General features: G+C 45.7%; 1 gene segment (V, D, J or C); it reads right to left on the bottom strand.

Moving 5' to 3' along the window:
* Positions 1–16,336: 16,336 nt before the first annotated feature.
* LOC110505950 lies at positions 16,337–17,299 on the bottom strand. The segment is given in 2 exon segments: positions 16,337–16,710; positions 16,893–17,299. Coding segments are annotated over 2 exon segments (423 nt in total).
* Positions 17,300–20,908: the final 3,609 nt, after the last annotated feature.

The raw sequence follows: 20,908 nt of genomic DNA, 5'->3' as shown, positions 1-20,908 counted from the left end.
TAGAGGTACCCCTACAGTCCATGATGAGACCATCAGCTCTTTACAGATTGTATTGTATCCTATAGAGCTCGCCAGCTTGTATTCCTAAAACACGGAAATGAGTCAGCATTTTCTACCTCTGGTTTGTTGACCATTGCTATTGGGGAAATTAAGGGGGAAAATAATTGGGTTTTGGGATATAAGGTCTGAAGTTGAAGTTGGAGATCTTAGACGTTTTGTTCGGTGCAATATCTTAAAACCTCTCTGGGCTAGGGTCTAGTTTCCTGAATTTCAGTAAATCAGTCTTTTGGCGTGCGAGCAGATGTTGCGCTAACGAATTTGCCTTTCCCATTGAACATACTTCTTTCCGTATGAAATATTATAGTTTATTAACATTTTAGATAGATGAATAGAAACATCATTTGACTTGTTTGGACAAAGTTTAGCTGTTGCTTTTTGGACTCCTTTGTCTGTCTGTTGAGAATTACTGAAATCAATGCCACCAACTAAACTGACTTTTTGGGATATAAAGAAGGATTTTATCGAACACAACGACCATTCATGTTGTAGCTGGGACCCTTGGGATTGCAAACAGAGGAAGATCTTCAGAGGTAAGTGATTTATTTTTTTGCTATTTGTGATTTTGTGAAGCTTGTGCTGGTTGAAAAATATGTTGATGTGGGGCGCCGTCAACAGACAATTGCATGGTATGCTTTCGCCATAAAATCTTTTTGGAATCTGACAACGCAGTTAGATTAAAAAGAAGTTAAGCTTTTAAATGATATAAGACACTTGTATGTTCATGAATGTTTAATATTACAAATATTTACTTGAATTGCGCGCCCTCCAATTTCACCGGATGTTGTCGGCTTTGCCCCGGGACACGTAGCCCTAATTAGCAATCAGTGCTATGGCAAACATAACCATATAACCTGCATACAGATTCATATGAAGGGATTTAATACAAAGACCAATATTATTAATATGAATAGTAAAGAGAACTGGTCCCAATACTAACCCCTGTGGTACACCTAATATCCAGGAAACTAGACTCAACTCAACACCATCAGAACGCACACGTTGTGTCCTGTCTGTCAGATAGTTCTTAAACCATTTGCAAGACTCATTGTCCAGGCCCATTTCAGACAGTTTTTGAATGAGTAGGGATTGGTTAATGGTGTTGAATGTCTTGGAAAAGTCTAGAAATATGGCAGCACAATTATTTTGATCACCTAGGCAATTTAAAACATCTAAAACAAGCATAACAGCTGAAACAGCGTTGCCAAAGATATTAGAGAAAAGAGATAGGAATCCCAATAGTGTAGCACGGTGGATCTGCGCCAATTCCAGCCGAGAGTCAGACTCGGTCGACGTCAAGTGGACCGAGTTTGGGCTGCCATCAGCTCTTTATTATTTTTTTATTTTTTTAAACTTCAACAAGCATTTCTCAACGGCTGGCCATGCCTTCCTCCTGGCTACTCGGCCAACAGCTCCGCCCCCCCCCCGCAGCTACTCGCCCAATCCTCTCCAGCTTCTCCTTTACCCAAATCCAGATATCAGATGTTCTGAAAGAGCTGCAAAACCTAGACCCGTACAAATCAGCTGGGCTTGACAATCCGGACCCTCTATTTCTGAAACTCTCCGCCGCCATTGTCGCAACCCCTATTACCAGCCTGTTCAACCTCAAGGATTGGAAAGCTGCCGCAGTCATCCCCCTCTTCAAAGGGGGAGACACCCTGGACCCAAACTGTTACAGACCTATATCCATCCTGCCCTGCCTATCTAAGGTCTTCGAAAGCCAAGTCAACAAACAGATCACTGACCATCTTGAATCCCACCGTAACTTCTCCGCTGTGCAATCTGGTTTCCGAGCCGGTCACGGGTGCACCTCAGCCACGCTCAAGGTTCTAAACGATATCATAACCACCATCGATAAAAGACAGAACTGTGCAGCCGTCTTCATCGACCTGGCCAAGGCTTTCGACTCTTCCAATCACCATATTCTTATCGGCAGACTCAGTAGCCTCGGTTTTTCTAATGACAGCCTTGCCTGGTTCACCAACTACTTTGCAGACAGTTCAGTGTGTCAAATCAGAGGGCATGTTGTCCGGTCCTCTGGCAGTCTCTATGGGGGTGCCACAGGGTTCAATTCTCGGGCCGACTCTTTTCTCTGTATATATTAATGATGTTGCTCTTGCTGCGGGCGATTCCCTGATCTACCTCTACGCAGACGACACCATTCTGTATACTTCTGGTCATTCCTTGGACACTGTGCTATCTAACCTCCAAACGAGCTTCAATGCCATTCAACACTCCTTCCGTGGCCTCCAACTGCTCTTAAACGCTAGTAAAACCAAATGCATGCTTTTCAACCGTTCGCTGCCTGCACCCGCATGCCCGACTAGCACCACCACCCTGGATGGTTCCGACCTAGAATATGTGGACATCTATAAGTACCTAGGTGTCTGGCTAGTCTGTAAACTCTCCTTCCAGACTCATATCAAACAGCTCCAATCTAAATCAAATCTAGAGTCGGCTTTCTATTTCGCAACATAGCCTCCTTCACTCATGCCGCCAAACTTACCCTAGTAAAACTGACTATCCTACCGATCCTCGACTTCGGCGATGTCATCTACAAAATAGCTTCCAATACTCTACTCAGCAAACTGGATGCAGTTTATCACAGTGCAATCCGTTTTGTTACTAAAGCACCTTATACCACCCACCACTGCGACTTGTATGCTCTAGTCGGCTGGCCCTCGCTACATATTCGTCGCCAGACCCACTGGCTCCAGGTCATCTACAAGTCCATGCTAGGTAAAGCTCCGCCTTATCTCAGCTCACTGGTCACGATGGCAACACCCACCAGTAGCACTCGCTCCAGCAGGTGTATCTCACTGATCATCCCTAAAGCCAACACCTCATTTGGCCGCCTTTCGTTCCAGTTCTCTGCTGCCTGTGACTGGAACGAATTGCAAAAATCGCTGAAGTTGGAGACTTTTATCTCCCTCACCAACTTCAAACCTCTGCTATCTGAGCAGCTAACCGATCGCTGCAGCTGTACATAGTCCATAGGTAAATAGCCCACCCAATTTACCTACCTCATCCCCATACTGTTTATATTTATTTACTTTTCTGCTCTTTTGCACACCAGTATCTCTACCTGTACATGACCATCTGATCATTTATCACTCCAGTGTTAATCTGAACATTTTTAATTATTCGCCTACCTCCTCATGCCTTTTGAACACAATGTATATAGTCTCTTTAAAGAAAAATTATACTGTGTTATTGACTTGTAATTGCTTATTCCATGTGTAACTCTGTGTTGTTGTCTGTTCACACTGCTATGCTTTATCTTGGCCAGGTCGCAGTTGTAAATGAGAACTTGTTCTCAACTAGCTTAAATAAACGTGAAAAATAAATAAATAAATGGGATTGTGATCCCTGCGTGGATTTACTCAATGATTATTTTTTCCCGAGTAAATTACGTTATTTTACTCAGTTCTGTGTCCTGCGCCTGACTCCATTCTCACCTCTGCACAACTGACACCTGACACAGGCCGATTCCGGGGAGAGTTATCTGGCCCAAATGTATTACATGGGGCTCGGGCTGATTGTGGCAACTCTCTGACAGATGATTATATGGGCTGATTTATATAATTAACATTTCATTATTGAATTTTCCATATTTTCTCATTGTATCTGTGATCAAAATATACAATTAACATTTAAGTGAAATTCTTTAAGAGGCCTGTGTAGTATTTTAGTATTTTGATACTTTTGTGCATGACAATTGATAAACATTAAAACCTCTCTAAACCACCCATCCCGGATCCGGTATAATTATCATCAGCAACGCTGAATAGCATAGCGCCACAGTCAAATAATATTACTAGAACATATTCATATTCATGAAATCACAAGCGCAATATTGCAAAACACAGCTTAGCCTTTTGTTATCCACCTGTCGTCCCAGATTTTGAAATGATGCTTTACAGCGAAAGCAATCCAAGCGTTTGTGTAAGTTTATCGATTCCTTGACAAAACAATAAGTACACTTAGCACCAGGTAACTTGGTCACGAAAATCAGAAAAGCTATCAAATTAATTGTTTACCTTTGATGATCTTCGGATGTTTTCACTCACGAGACTACCAGTTAGACAACAAATGACAACAAATGTTCCTTTTGTTCCATAAAGATATTTTTTATATCCAAATACCTCTGTTAGTTTGGTGCGTTATGCCCAGGAATCCACCGGAAAGAGCGGTCACGACAACGCAGACAAAAATTCCAAATGATATCCATAATGTCCACAGAAAAATGTCAAACATTTTTTATAATCAATCCCCAGGGTGTTTTTCAAATATATCTTCGATAATATATCAACCGGGACAGTTGGCTTTTCACTAGGACATGGAGTAACAATGGCCGCCTTTCTCTTTTGCGCACAAATCACTCTGAGAGCCCCCACCTATCCACTTACGCAATGTGGTCGTTCACACTCATTCTTCAAAATAAAAGCCTGAAACTATGTCTAAAGGCTGTTGACACCTCAGGGAAGCCATAGAAAAAGGAATCTGGTTGATATCCCTTTAAATGGGCAATAGGGTTGCTTAAGAACAGAGAGGTTTCAAAAACAGGGGCACTTCCTGATTGGATTTCCCTCAGGTTTTAGCCTGCAATATCAGTTTTGTTTAAATCACAGACAAAAAATGTATAGTTTTGGAAACTTTAGAGTGTTTTCTAACCTAATCTGTCAATTATATGCATATTCTCGCATCTGGTCCTGAGAAATAGGCCGTTTACTTTGGGAACGTTATTTTTCCAAACTTAAAAATAGTGCCCCCTAGCTTCAAGAGGTTATTAAGATCTTTGTGGATGGAGCCTCCTGAGTGGCGTGGTAGTCAAAAACACTGCATTGCAAATTGTGTTGCTACAGATGCTGGTTCAAGACCTGTGCCGCCACCAGGACACCCATGAAGCGATTCACAATTGGAGTAGTCTGAGTAAGGGAAGGGTTTGGTCGGCCGGGATGTCCTTGTCCCATCACTCTTTAGTGACTCCTGTGGCTGGCAGGGGGCATGGACACTGACACTGCTGATAACACAGTATGGTGATGTAGCTGGGGAGAGTGTTTTCTACCTGCTGATACCACAGTATGGTGTTGTAGCTGGGGAGAGTGTGTTCCCCCTGCTGATACCACAGTATGGTGTTGTAGCTGGGGACAGTGTTTTCTACCTGCTGATACCACAGTATGGTGTTGTAGCTGGGGAGAGTGTGTTCCCCCTGCTGATACCACAGTATGGTGTTGTAGCTGGGGAGAGTGTGTTCTACCTGCTGATACCACAGTATGGTGTTGTAGCTGGGGAGAGTGTGTTCTACCTGCTGATACCACAGTATGGTGTTGTAGCTGGGGAGAGTGTGTTCTACCTGCTGATACCACAGTATGGTGTTGTAGCTGGGGAGAGTGTGTTCCACCTGCTGATACCACAGTATGGTGTTGTAGCTGGGGAGAGTGTGTTCCACCTGCTGATACCATAGTATGGTGTTGTAGCTGGGGAGAGTGTGTTCCACCTGCTGATACCACAGTATGGTGTTGTAGCTGGGGAGATTGTGTGAACAGCACAGGACAGCAGTTTCTCCAGAACTCTGAAATGCTGAAGATGGAGACTGAAGAACGCTGGAACAGTGCAGTTCACCTGTTACAGAAGAGGAGAGAGAGACCTGTTTGTTATAACTACTGTAGTCATTCAGGAAATATATGGAATTATAGATTATTTTAGACTGTATCTAATCTGTGACCAATAATAATCAAGAGATTCAGGTTAATAGGTAGAAAATATCCAACAGTGAAAGATTTTTAGTTCAACACTGAGTCCAGATGAACATTCAAAAGGACTGTATCTTCAACTCTCAGACTCCTTACTACACACCATAGTTTACTATGGTACTGTGTCTGGTGAGTCCACATGGATTAGTTGAGCTGTAACTCCACCTACAGGAAAGACATGATATCATACCATACTGTATCATGGTCTCCTGTATATCAGAGGGAACCTCCCCTTTCTGTTAGACCAGCTGGTGAGTGTTTTGGCATTGAATCAGAGTCAGATACAGTGTGATGTTAATACAGGTGTGATTAGTCTACAGTACACCAGGGAGGAGGTTTTTGTAGAGCAGAGAGGGAGATCTGATGCACTGTGTAAACTAGCAGCACAGTAATACACAGCACTGCTATTTGGAGTTAGTTGATTGATGGTTAAGGTGCTGGTACCACCTGCATTGGCATCTCCTTCTATAACAAATCCAGCCTCAGGAAATCCAGATGTCCCGATCATGTATCCTAAAAACACAAATTCTCTGTAGTTGGACTGCTTGTACCAGAGGACACGATCATAGCCTGATATACTATGTGAACACACCATCTTAGCCGACTTTCCCTGGTTCTTGTACAGGGATGCAGGACTCTGGTGAACCTGGTTACTGAGAGAAGAACCTGGAGAGAGAGACAGAGAGAAAGAGAGAGAGAGAGAGAAACACGTTTACTTGAATTAAACAGTCAATTGAGGATATTATTAGTTGATAAAATCAATGATCCGAATACCTGCAGCCCAGGCTGTGTAACCCATGGTGATGGAGATAAGAATTCTGATCATGTTGACTCACTGTTAAGGAGACAGAAAGAACGAGACAGACAAACCACTCCACATGAATTAGAGGTGGCTTCTCATCAACTCATCTCAGTGATCTTATAGAGGGATGCTGCCTCCTTATGAGAACATCTAAAACATCAGAGACCTGAGATGAACCCTACAGGAGGAGTCTATGTGGGACAGGAAGCAGAGTTTAGTAGAGCAGAGAGGGAGATCTGATGCACTGATATCTGGAGGTAGTTGATTGATGGTTAAAGGAAATATTCACCCATTTTGAATGTTCTATTATTTTATCTCAGAGTGAGGTCCTATCGATGCCATGGGTCATTTCATGTTTTAATGTGTATCTGAGTTGTTGGCATTCAAGCAGGCAGACATTGGTCTGGTGTGACGTAGTACTGTGATGAAGTGATGAAGAGTGGCCCACCTCCCGGCCCGCTCAGTGATCACTTGGCTACACAGCTGATGCCTTCCGGACTCTTCCCCAACACTGCATGAACTACACTAGTCCACCGGATCCGTGCAGTAAGCTCTGGACCTTGGCATCGGATCATCGCTGCTAGCTTGCTGCTACCGTGTGGCTATAGTGGCTAACACCCCTGTCCTGAAGTTGTCACCAGTTAGCCGTGAGCCAGGCGTATCTCACAGCTAGCAAACTAAATTACTACAACCACAACACTTCTTTCGCCAACTGGCCTGGACCCTTTGACGACACGAAGCCCCGCCGTTCCACCACAACTGGTCTGCCGACGTAACTCCATCCGCTGTGCCCTCAACCGGCCTTTGCCAGATGTCGGAGCAGGCGCTTCTACTAGCCCCGGCCTGCTAACTTTAAACGCTGTGTCTTCAGCTTGCTAGGTAGTAGACGTCGGAGCGGGCGCTTCTACTAGCCCCAGCCTGCTAACTTTAAACGCTGTGTCTCCAGCTTGCTAGGTAGTAACGACTTCCAAGCGGCTTCCCTGTTCCATCTATTGCTGTTCACTGGACCCTATAATCACTTGGCTACATAGCTGATGGCTGCTGGACTGTTAATTTATCACGGTACTCCATTTTGTTTATCTGTTGCCCCTAGCCTCAAACTCAGGCCCTGTGTGTAGTTAACTGACCCTCTCTGCTCTTTCATCTCCATTTTACCTGTTGTTGTCTTAGCTGATTAGCTGCTGTTGTCTTACCCGTTGTTGTCTTAGCTAGCTCTCCCAATCAACTCCTGTGATTGCTTTATGCCTCCCATTATGTCTCTCTCAAATGTCAAAATGTCTTGAAAATTGTCGTTTAGGATAGTTATCATTGTTTTAGTTTACGCAAAGCCCCTATTCCCACTCATCATGCCTCTGATACCTCCTTTGTCCCACCTCCCAGCCATTCTCAGGTCTCCACCACTCAGCCATCCTCAGGTCTCTACCACACAGCCATCCCCAGGTCTCTACCACTCAGCCATCCTAAGGTCTCCACCACTCAGCCATCCTCATGTCTCTACTACTCAGCCATCCTCAGGTCTAAACTACTCAGGAATCCTCAGGTCTCTACCACTCAGGCATCCTCAGGTCCCCACCACTCAGCCATCCTCAGGGCTCTACCACTCAGCCATCCTCAGGTCTCTACCACTCAGCCATCCTCAGGTCCCCATCACTCAGCCATCCTCAGGTCTCTACCACTCAGCCATCCTCAGGGCTCTACCACTCAGCCATCCTCAGGTCTCTACTACTCAGCCGTCCTCAGGTCTCTACCACTCAGCCACACACACTGATACTGAGACACATCACATACACATATACACACACACTCATTCACCCATGCTCAGTCACTCAATACAGTATGTAGCTCTTGTATCTGATCATGTCTGGACAGAGAAAGTATGAGGGCCCTCCCATACCACATTCCCTGGCCCAGTCTCCCTAGGTCCCTCTCATACCACATTTCATAGCCCAGGCCACCTAGAGCCCTCCAACACCACCGGCCCTGTCTCAGACACCCTAAGGCCCTCCCATTCCACAGGCCCTGCCTCAGACCCCCTAGGGCCCTCCCATACCACCGGCCCTGGTCCAGGCACCCATACTGTCCCAAGTGACACCCTATTCCCTATATAGTGCACTAACTTTGACCGGGGCCCACATAGTGCCGCGATACAGCATCTTCTAAATGTGTGTTGAAAAACACTTCCTCCTGGTGGAGAACCGAGGAAGTGCACCTAAACCATCTAAACTAGTCACTTATAACAGTATCATTACCATCTGTCTGATATCTAATGGTTCATAGCAAAGTTTTGTTGAAGTGGTTGAAGACAGGTGCAGGTGTATAGAGCTGTAGTCAGTATTATATGAGAGGATCAGAGAGGGTTTTTGTAGAGGAGAGAGGGTATAGTGAAACACTGTGCTTCACTAGCAGCACAGAAATACACTGCACTGTCTTCAGCTTCTGGCACTTTGGGAAAATGTAGATACGCCATTTTATTAGCTGCAGCATCTCCACTGACATCAAAACGCCCTTTAAAGGAATCTTCCACCGTTGGACTGGTGTATCTCACATACCCAATGAGTTTCAGAGCAGTGTTTTGGGCTGACTGTTGGTACCACAGTATCATGTTGTAACTTGAAACAGTGTGGCTGCAGGTGAGATTAACTTTATCTTCAGGACCTTTTAGTATTGCAGTAGGAGTCTGGTGAACTTTGTCTGTTTGTGACAGCCCTGTGGATGAAAACAGACCATCTGAAAGATACAGTATTACTCAGCATATTGACAGCAATATATTTCAGTAGTAAATCTATCTTTCATGAGGGATTTAGTACCTGTCACCCATAGTGGTAGAGTTGCTACATGTATGAGAAGCTTGATCATGTTGATGGTTCTGGAGAGAAGAGTCACATGGACAAGGAGAAAGGGTTTTCAGATAGTCAGAGATGCCATGTCATCTAGTGGGAGTGTCAAACGTATGTCAGCATCCCAAATGGCACCCTATTCCCTTTCTAGTGCACTACTTTAGACCAGAGCCCATAGGGGGGAGAGGAGAATAAGTCAATAGAGAAGGGGGCTGAACTGAGCTGCCGGAGGGGAAGGAAATGACATCACTTTGACGTCAGAACTTGTGTTGATATTCAAGCAGATCCCTTGTTCACCTACAGGTCTCCTGTTCAACTTGAAGGTGTATTGTGGAACATACCGGTATCTACATCATTAAAGGATTTGTCTTTTTATATAGACAGAAATGGAGTAATGGAATTTGACATTGTAACATTGAATAATACATGTTAATGAGTGGTGACACTAAACTGTAAATACTGGTATACTGTACTAGGACAGATATCACCTCATGCCATCATCCATCTGTGTTTATTCATTGGCACTGAGTCAAAGTCAAACCTCAGATGCAGGTGTTCTGAGCCGTGGTCTAATATTACCATCAGACAGGGTTTTAGTAGAGAACAGGAGGAAGTCTACATCACTGTGTTGGCTGGCTGCACAGTAATAAACTGCACTGTGTTCAGGTCCTCTCAGACTCACTAGATGAAGATAAGCCTCTTTCCCACCGTCTCCACTCACATTGAAGTGCTTTTCAAATGATTTCTCCATGGTTATTGACTTGTAATTTGCATAACCAATGAGTTTCATAGCAGTGTCTCCTGCTGACTGTTTGTACCATAGTATCACGTAGTAGTTAGGGATCGTATGGCTGCAGGTGAGTTGAACGTCTCCTCCAGGACCTTCTGTTAGTGCCACAGGCCTCTGATGTCATGTATTGTCATGTTGTGTCTTGTTTCTGTCCTTTCCTTTCACCCTGTCTCCCTCTGCTGGTCGTACTAGGTTACCGTTTCTGTCCCTCTTTCCCCCAGCTGTTCCTTGTCTTCTCTGACTACCTCATTCACCCCTTTTCCCACCTGTTCCCTTTTTCCCTCTGATTAGGTCCCTATATCTCTCTCTGTTTTTGTTCCTGTCCTTGTCGGATTCTTGTTTGTGTGTCTCATGCCTGAACCAGACTATCATCGTGTTTGCTGCAACCTTGTCCTGTCCTGTCGGAATCTACCTGTCCATCTGAGCCCACGTGTGTTCATCATTAAAGAAACTCTGTTTGTTAATTCGCTTTTGGGTCCTCATTCACGCACCTGACAGGAGAATCCGAGCAAGAATGGACCCAGCGACTTCAGGTCCTCTCCACTCAGCCGTCGAGATCCAGGGGGCGATGCTAGGCAGACACGAGCAGGAATTGTCTGCTGCTCGACATGCCGTTGAGACCCTGGCCACCCAAGTCTCCAACCTCACAGAACAGGTTCACCATCTCCGCCTCGATCCACCGGCCACTTCCAGGGCTTTCGAATCTCCGGAGCCCAGAATCAATAACCCGCCGTGTTACTCTGGGGAGCCCACTGAATGCCGCTCGTTCCTCACCCAGTGTGATATTGTGTTTTCTCTCCAGCCCAACACTTACGCCAGGAGCACTGCTCGTGTCGCCTACGTCATATCTCTCCTTACTGGACGGGCTCGTGAGTGGGGCACGGCAATCTGGGAGGCAAGGGCTGAGTGTACTAACCAGTATCAGGACTTTAAGGAGGAGATGATACGGGTTTTTGATCGATCTGTTTTTGGGGAGGAGGCTTCCAGGGCCCTGTCTTCCCTATGTCAAGGTAATCGATCCATAACAGACTACTCTATTGAGTTTCGCACTCTTGCTGCCTCCAGTGGCTGGAACGAGCCGGCTTTGCTCGCTCGTTTTCTGGAGGGTCTCCGCGCAGAGGTAAAGGATGAGATTCTCTCCCGGGAGGTTCCTTCCAGCGTGGATTCCTTGATTGAACTCGCTATTCGCATTGAGCGACGGGTTGATCTTCGTCACCGAGCTCGTGGAAAGGAGCTCGCGTTCTCCGTTGCCCCCCTCTCCGCATCACTACCATCTTCCTCTGCCGGCTCGGGAGCTGAGCCTATGCAGCTGGGAGGTATCCGCATCTCGACTAAGGAGAGGGAACGGAGAATCACCAACCGCCTCTGTCTCTATTGCGGTTCTGCTGGTCATTTTGTCACTTCATGTCCAGTAAAAGCCAGAGCTCATCAGTAAGCGGAGGGCTACTGGTGAGCGCTACTACTCCTGTCTCTCCTTCAAGATCCTGCACTACCTTGTCGGTCCATCTACGCTGGACTGGTTCGTCAGCTTCCTGCAGTGCCTTAATAGACTCTGGGGCGGAGGGCTGTTTTATGGACGAGACCTGGGCTCGGGAACATGACATTCCTCTCAGACAGTTAAGGGAGTCCACGGCCTTGTTCGCCCTGGATGGTAGTCCTCTCCCCAGGATTCAGCGTGAGACGCTACCTTTAACCCTCACTGTTTCTGGTAATCATAGCGAAACCATTTATTTTTTAATTTTTCGTTCACCTTTTACACCTGTTGTTTTGGGCCATCCCTGGCTAGTTTGTCATAATCCTTCCATTAATTGGTCTAGTAATTCTATCCTCTCCTGGAACGTCTCTTGTCATGTGAAATGTTTAATGTCTGCTATCCCTCCTGTTTCCTCTGTCTCTTCTTCACAGGAGGAGCCTGGTGATTTGACAGGGGTGCCGGAGGAATATCACGATCTGCGCACGGTGTTCAGTCGGTCCAGGGCCACCTCTCTTCCTCCACACCGGTCGTATGATTGTAGTATTGATCTCCTTCCGGGAACCACTCCCCCCCGGGGTAGACTATACTCTCTGTCGGCTCCCGAACGTAAGGCTCTCGAAGATTATTTGTCTGTAGCTCTTGCCGCCGGTACCATAGTCCCCTCCTCCTCTCCCGCCGGAGCGGGGTTCTTTTTTGTTAAGAAGAAGGACGGGTCCCTGCGCCCCTGCATAGATTATCGAGGGCTGAATGACATAACAGTGAAGAATCGTTATCCGCTTCCTCTTATGTCTTCAGCCTTCGAGATCCTGCAGGGAGCCAGGTTTTTCACTAAGTTGGACCTTCGTAACGCTTACCATCTCGTGCGCATCAGGGAGGGGGACGAGTGGAAGACGGCGTTTAACACTCCGTTAGGGCACTTTGAATACCGGGTTCTTCCTTTCGGCCTCGCTAACGCTCCAGCTGTCTTTCAGGCATTAGTCAATGATGTCCTGAGAGACATGCTGAACATCTTTGTTTTCGTTTACCTTGACGACATCCTGATTTTTTCACCGTCACTCCAGATTCATGTTCAGCACGTTCGACGTGTCCTCCAGCGCCTTTTAGAGAATTGTCTTTTTGTGAAGGCTGAGAAGTGCTCTTTTCATGCCTCCTCCGTCACATTTCTCGGTTCTGTTATTTCCGCTGAAGGCATTAAGATGGATCCCGCTAAGGTCCAAGCTGTCATTGATTGGCCCGCCCCTAAGTCACGCGTCGAGCTGCAGCGCTTTCTCGGCTTCGCGAACTTCTATCGTCGTTTCATCCGTAATTTCGGTCAGGTGGCAGCTCCTCTCACAGCCCTTACTTCTGTCAAGACGTGCTTTAAGTGGTCCGTTTCCGCCCAGGGAGCTTTTGATCTCCTCAAGAATCGTTTTACATCCGCTCCTATCCTTGTTACACCTGACGTCTCTAGACAGTTCGTTGTCGAGGTTGACGCGTCAGAGGTGGGCGTGGGAGCCATTCTTTCTCAGCGCTCCCTCTCTGACGACAAGGTCCATCCATGCGCGTATTTTTCTCATCGCCTGTCGCCGTCGGAGCGTAACTATGATGTGGGAAACCGCGAACTGCTCGCCATCCGGTTAGCCCTAGGCGAATGGCGACAGTGGTTGGAGGGGGCGACCGTTCCTTTTGTCGTTTGGACTGACCATAGGAACCTTGAGTACATCCGTTCTGCCAAACGACTTAATGCGCGTCAGGCGCGTTGGGCGCTGTTTTTCGCTCGTTTCGAGTTCGTGATTTCTTATCGTCCGGGCTCTAAGAACACCAAGCCTGATGCTTTATCTCGTCTCTTCAGTTCTTCAGTAGCCTCCACTGACCCCGAGGGGATTCTCCCTGAGGGGCGTGTTGTCGGGTTGACTGTCTGGGGAATTGAGAGGCAGGTAAAGCAAGCGCTCACTCACACTCCGTCGCCGCGCGCTTGTCCTAGGAACCTTCTTTTCGTTCCCGTTCCTACTCGTCTGGCCGTTCTTCAGTGGGCTCACTCTGCCAAGTTAGCCGGCCACCCTGGCGTTCGGGGTACGCTTGCTTCCATTCGCCAGCGTTTTTGGTGGCCCACCCGGGAGCATGACACGCGTCGTTTCGTGGCTGCTTGTTCGGTCTGCGCGCAGACTAAGTCCGGTAACTCCCCTCCTGCCGGCCGTCTCAGGCCGCTTCCCATTCCCTCTCGACCGTGGTCTCACATCGCCTTAGATTTTGTCACCGGACTGCCTTCGTCAGCGGGGAAGACTGTTATTCTTACGGTTGTCGATAGGTTCTCTAAGGCGGCTCATTTCATTCCCCTTGCTAAGCTTCCTTCTGCTAAAGAGACGGCACAAATCATCATCGAGAATGTTTTCAGAATTCATGGCCTTCCGTCAGACGTCGTTTCGGACAGAGGTCCGCAATTCACGTCTCAATTTTGGAGGGAGTTTTGCCGTTTGATTGGGGCTTCCGTCAGTCTCTCTTCCGGCTTTCACCCCCAGTCTAACGGTCAAGCAGAACGGGCCAATCAGACTATTGGTCGCATCTTACGCAGTCTTTCTTTTCGCAACCCTGCGTCTTGGTCAGAACAGCTCCCCTGGGCAGAGTACGCCCACAACTCGCTTCCTTCGTCTGCGACCGGGCTATCTCCTTTTCAGAGTAGCCTCGGGTACCAGCCTCCGCTGTTCTCATCTCAGTTCGCCGAGTCCAGCGTCCCCTCCGCTCAGGCTTTTGTCCAACGTTGCGAGCGCACCTGGAAGAGGGTCAGGTCTGCACTTTGCCGTTATAGGACGCAGACTGTGAGGGCTGCTAATAAGCGTAGAACTAAGAGTCCTAGATATTGTCGCGGTCAGAGAGTTTGGCTCTCCACTCAGAACCTTCCCCTTAAGACGGCTTCTCGCAAGTTGACCCCGCAGTTCATTGGTCCGTTCCGTATTTCTCGGGTCATTAATCCTGTCGCAGTTCGACTTCTTCTTCCGCGATACCTTCGTCGCGTCCACCCGGTCTTCCATGTCTCCTGTATCAAGCCCGTTCTTCGCGCCCCCGCTCGTCTTCCCCCCCCCCCCCCCATCCTTGTCGAGGGCGCACCCATCTACAGGGTCCGTAGGATTTTGGACATGCGTCCTCGGGGCCGTGGTCACCAGTACCTCGTAGATTGGGAGGGGTACGGTCCTGAGGAGAGGAGTTGGGTTCCCTCTCGGGACGTGCTGGACCGTGCGCTGATCGAGGATTTCCTCCGTTGCCGCCAGGTTTCCTCCTCGAGTGCGCCAGGAGGCGCTCGGTGAGTGGGGGGGTACTGTCATGTATTGTCATGTTGTGTCTTGTTTCTGTCCTTTCCTTTCACCCTGTCTCCCTCTGCTGGTCGTACTAGGTTACCGTTTCTGTCCCTCTTTCCCCCAGCTGTTCCTTGTCTTCTCTGACTACCTCATTCACCCCTTTTCCCACCTGTTCCCTTTTTCCCTCTGATTAGGTCCCTATATCTCTCTCTGTTTTTGTTCCTGTCCTTGTCGGATTCTTGTTTGTGTGTCTCATGCCTGAACCAGACTATCATCGTGTTTGCTGCAACCTTGTCCTGTCCTGTCGGAATCTACCTGTCCATCTGAGCCCACGTGTGTTCATCATTAAAGAAACTCTGTTTGTTAATTCGCTTTTGGGTCCTCATTCACGCACCTGACATCTGATGAACGATGCTGCTAAACAACTGCCCTGTGGACACAGCGAGGGAGGGAGAGAGAGGGGAGAGAAGGTGACAGAGAAAGAGAGGAGAGACGGAGAGAGGAGAGAAGGTGAGAAAGATTTAGCAAGAGAAAGGATATTTTATTCAGTTTGATGACATTCGTAGTATCGTTAGGCTTCTCATCGTAAGTGATTTAATACCTGTCACCCAGAGTGGTAGAGCTGCCAGGTGAATCAGAACTCTGAACATCATGATGAAGAAAAAGATAATGATGAAGATGATGAAGATGCTGAGGAAGACGATGATTATGTGATATGAGTGTCTCCTGGGTGAAGCTCTGAGGTGAAAGGAGATTGGCTGTTGTAGTAGCATGTTTCCTTCAGGGTGGTGGACAGTGACAGTGTTAGAGGGAGTGTCAGGAAGCCTGTACTGTAAAGCTTGCTCATAGGACCTCACTGTGAACATGACTGATTACATGATCATGACAATGAACCCATCAGGCATTAGAAGAACTAGAGTTAGAGGTCCCCCTACAGTATGTGATGAGACCATCAGACATTAGAAGAACTAGAGTTAGAGGTCCCCCTACAGTATGTGATGAGACCATCAGACATTAGAAGAACTAGAGTTAGAGGTTCCCCTACAGTATGTGATGAGACCATCAGACATTAGAAGAACTAGAGTTAGAGGTCCCCCTACAGTATGTGATGAGACCATCAGACATTAGAAGAACTAGAGTTAGAAGTCCCCTACAGTATGTGATGAGACCATCAGACATTAGAAGAACTAGAGTTAGAGGTCCCCCTACAGTATGTGATGAGACCATCAGACATTAGAAAAACTAGAGTTAGAGGACCCCCTACAGTATGTGATGAGACCATCAGACATTAGAAGAACTAGAGTTAGAGGTCCCCCTACAGTATGTGATGAAACCATCTCTTTACATATTATATTACATCCTGTTGAAATACTGGGGTTTTTGTGCAGCTGTACTTGTTGTCTGTATCACTGTGTTCACTCACAGCACAGAAGTACATTCCACTGTCTCCTGTCTCCAACTTCTTCACTGTGAAAGATCCACTCTCAGCTACAGCCTTGCTGGCTGAGAATTTGTCTTTACTGAATTCCCCTGAATAGTCAGGTTGAGAACTGGGAGTAATGAAGACTACCTGCTTCATTCCCTCTCCTGGAAGCTGTCTGTACCAGTACATCTGGTAGTAGGTAGCTCCCTTAGTGTGACTGCAGTTAATCTGAGCATCACTGTCTTTCAGTTTCCAGAGTATGGTGGGTATCTGAGTGACTCCACTCCCCTCAACAAAACCTGTAAGGACACAGTGAGAATGAAATCAATAGAGTTAGGTACAGTTAGACCTGAATACATCAAGACTCAGGAACATATGCTTGGAAACATCAATATCTATAACTAGAGAAGTCCTTCATTGTAAATAAGAATTTTGTTCTTAACTTTCCTGGTTAAATAAATGAAACATTATGAAACTGTACCTGCAGCACAGAGCAGTGAGACAGTAACAGTGAAGAGAAATGTGAACATGTTTGATCACGTTATATGTGAGAGTGCTGGAAAGAGTCTGGTATCAATGTATATAAAACAAGAGGAGTGTCACATAGATGAATAGATGACAATCAGTAGACCACGGCAGGTTCCACCATATTCAACATGTCAGTGAAGTGGGAGGGACTGATGATCTGAATACATCATGCTAATTAGTGGTTCAGACTGTAGAGACATTCACATTATTAAAGTTAGAGGTCCCCCTACAGTCCATGATGAGACCATCAGCTCTTTACAGATTATATTCTATCCTATAGAGCTCGCCAGCTTGTAGTACTAAGAGATGGAAATGAGTCAGCATTTTCTACCTCTGGTTTGTTGACCCTTGCTATGGGAGAAATGAAGGGGGTAAATAATGGGGTTTTGGGATATAAGGTCTGAAGTTAACAAAGGCTTTGCAGATCTTATACATTTTGTTCTGTGCAATAACTTAAAACCTCTCTGGGCTTGGGTCTAGTTTCCTGAATTTCAATAAATCAGTCTTTTGGCGTGTGAGCAGCACGTATGAATTTGCCTTTCCTACTGAACATACTTCTTTCCGTGTTTTAGTTTATTAACATTTTAGATAGATAAATAAAAACATTGTTTGACTTGTTTGGACGAATTTTAGTGGTTGCTTTTTGGACTCCTTTGTCTGTCTGTTGAGCATTACTGAAATCAATGGTGCCAACTAAACTTACTTTTTGGGATATAAAGATGGATTTTATCGAACAAAACGTACCACTCAGGTTGTAGCTGGGACCCTTGGTATTGCAAAAGAGGAAGATCTTCAAATGTAAGTGATTTATTTTATCACTATTTGTGATTTTGTGAAGCCTGTGCTGGTTGAAAAATATGTTAATGTGGGGCGCCGTCCTCAGACAATCGCATGGTATGCTTTTGCCATAAAGCCTTTTTGGAATCTGACAATACAGTTAGATTAACAAGAAATTAAGCTTTTAAATGATATAAGACACTTGTATGTTCATGAATGTTTAATATCATAAATATTTACTTGAATTGCGCGCCCTCCAATTTCAATATAGTCTAGAAATATGTCTAGTGTGTTCCACCTGCTGATACCACAGTATGGTGTTGTAGCTGGGGAGTGTGTGTGAACAGGACCGCAGTTTCTCCAGAACTCTGAAATACTGAAGATGGAGACTGAGGAACGCTGGAACAGAGCAGTTCACCTGTTACAGAAGAGGAGAGAGAGACCTGTTTGTTATAACTACTGTAGTCATTCAGGATACAGTGGGGACAAAAATATTTAGTCAGCCACCAATTGTGCAAGTTCTCCCACTTAAAAAGATGAGAGAGGCCTGTCATTTTCATCATAGGTACACTTCAACTATGACAGACAAATTGAGAAAAAAAATCTAGAAAATCACGTTGTAGGATTTTTTAATGAATTTATTTGCAAATTATGGTGGAAAATAAGTATTTGGTCAATAACAAAAGTTTATCTCAATACTTTGTTATATACCCTTTGCTGGCAATGACAGAGGTCAAACGTTTTCTGTAAGTCTTCGCAAGGTTTTCACACACTGTTGCTGGTATTTTGGCCCATTCCACCATGCAGATCTCCTCTAGAGCAGTGATGTTTTGGGGCTGTTGCAGGGCAACATGGACTTTCAACTCCCTCCAAAGATTTTCTAAGGTGTTGAGATCTGGAAACTGGCTAGGCCACTCCAGGACCTTGAAATGCTTTTTACAAAGCCACTCCTTCGTTGCCCAGGCGGTGTGTTTGGGATCATTGTCATGCTGAAAGACCCAGCCACGTTTCATCTTCAATGCCCTTGCTGATGGAAGGAGGTTTTCACTCAAAATCTCACGATACATGGCCCCATTCATTCTTTCCTTTACACGGATCAGTCATTCTGGTCCCTTTGCAGAGAAACAGCCCCAAAGCATGATGTTTCCACCCCCATGCTTCACAGTAGGTATGGTGTTCTTTGTCCTCCAAACACGACGAGTTGAGTTTTTAACAAAAAGTTATATTTTTGGTTTCATCTGACCATATGACATTCTCACAATCTTCTTCTGGATCATCCAAATGCTCTCTAGCAAACTTCAGACGGGCCTGGGCATGTACTGGCTTAAGCAGGGGGACACGTCTGGCACTGCAGGATTTGAGTCCCTGGCGGCGTAGTGTGTTACTGACGGTAGGCTTTGTTACTTTGGTCCCAGCTCTCTGCAGGTCATTCACTAGGTCCCCTTGTGTAGTTCTGGGATTTTTTCTCACCATTCTTGTGATCATTTTGACCCCCCGGGGTGAGATCTTGCGTGGAGCCCCAGATCGAGGGAAATTATCAGTGGTCTTGTATGTCTTCCATTTCCTAATATTTGCTCCCACAGTTGATTTCTTCAAACCAAGCTGCTTACCTATTGCAGATTCAGTCTTCCCAGCCTAGTGCAGGTCTACAATTTAGTTTTTGCTGTCCTTTGACAGCTCTTTGGTCTTGGCCAAAGTGGAGTTTGGAGTGTGACTGTTTGAGGTTGTGGACAGGTGTCTTATACTGATAACAAGTTCAAACAGGTGCCATGAATACAGGTAACGAGTGGAGGACAGAGGACCCTCTTAAAGAAGAATTTACAGGTCTGTGAGAGCCAGAAATCTTGCTTGTTTGTTATTGACCAAATACTTATTTTCCACCAGAATTTGCAAATAAATTCATTAAAAGCAGTTCACCTGTTACAGAAGAGGAGAGAGAGACCTGTTTGTTATAACTACTGTAGTCATTCAGGAAATGTATGGAATTATAGATTATTTTAGACATTATCTAATCTGTGACCAAGAATAATCAAGAGATTCAGGTTAATAGACACAGCACAGAAGTACCTGCCACTGTCTCCTGCCTCCAACTTCTTCATTATGAAATATCCACTTTTTAAATGCAGTCTTGGTCGCTATGAATTTGGCACAGGTCGTCTGCTTACCACCAGACACTGGGAGATTAATTCACCTTTTAGCAGGACAATAACCTAAAACACAAGGCCACACATACACTGGAGTTGCTTACCAATAAGGCCGTTCCCGAGTGGCTGTGTTACAGTGTTGAATTAAAGCGATTTGAAAATCTATTGCAGAATTATGGGCCTGAAAAGTTAAGCTCATAAAACCGCATAATAAGTTATATAATTATACCTGTACACCAAAGTAGTGTGACAGAGAATATGAGGAGGAGTGTGATCATCATGTCAGATCCCAGCGCCAGAAACAGATCAGAGAGAGAGACAGTAGACAGGTGAACCCACATCCATCATGGCCAAATACCACCAGGATATGCAGGTCACATGCCCAGGGGCCCTGATCTCCACAGGGCCACATTGATTGTGTTAGTCATTCTCACTCAGATATCATATTAACATGGCATAAGTCAATGCAAAATGTGTAGAATTGCAGGAAATTATCTGTAAATGAAAGAAAACACTATCTATGCCCCATGGCAAAATGAGTAGAATAGCAGAAAACTTGTTTTAATAGTCCTATGCAGACGTAATTATCTCAATATCAAATCCTTTCTGGATAACAATAAGAACATTACCGTGATTGTTTTCAACTAAAATGTTCAAAAATAAGACAAAAATAGCTTCTTAGCAAAGAGCAATTTGTCAAGAAGGAATTTTGCTATGACTGTCTGGAAGGGGTCTGAGTAGAGAGGGGGGACACTGAACATGTGCTGTTATTGGCAGAGAGGTTTAGAACTCTCTTTCTGATTGGTCTTTTAACTAATTTTACTGCAAGGTGATGTCACAGTGGAATACCAAAACTCCATCTCACCAAAAAACAGGATATGACATTGTAACCACATATTTTATGTGAATTTGTGAGGACACTAAACTGTAAATACTGTTATACTGTACCAAGCCAGATACGATCAACTTGCTTTTGCCGTAATCTATCTGTGTATTCATTGGCTCTGAGCCAAACTCCAACCTCAGATACAGGTGTTGTGATCACTGC

Source organism: Oncorhynchus mykiss, chromosome 25 (assembly GCF_013265735.2).
Source record: "Oncorhynchus mykiss isolate Arlee chromosome 25, USDA_OmykA_1.1, whole genome shotgun sequence".
Classification (NCBI taxonomy): domain Eukaryota; kingdom Metazoa; phylum Chordata; class Actinopteri; order Salmoniformes; family Salmonidae; genus Oncorhynchus; species Oncorhynchus mykiss.
Note: the sequence above shows the minus strand (reverse complement) of the source record. Positions and strands in the feature narration are given on the sequence as shown.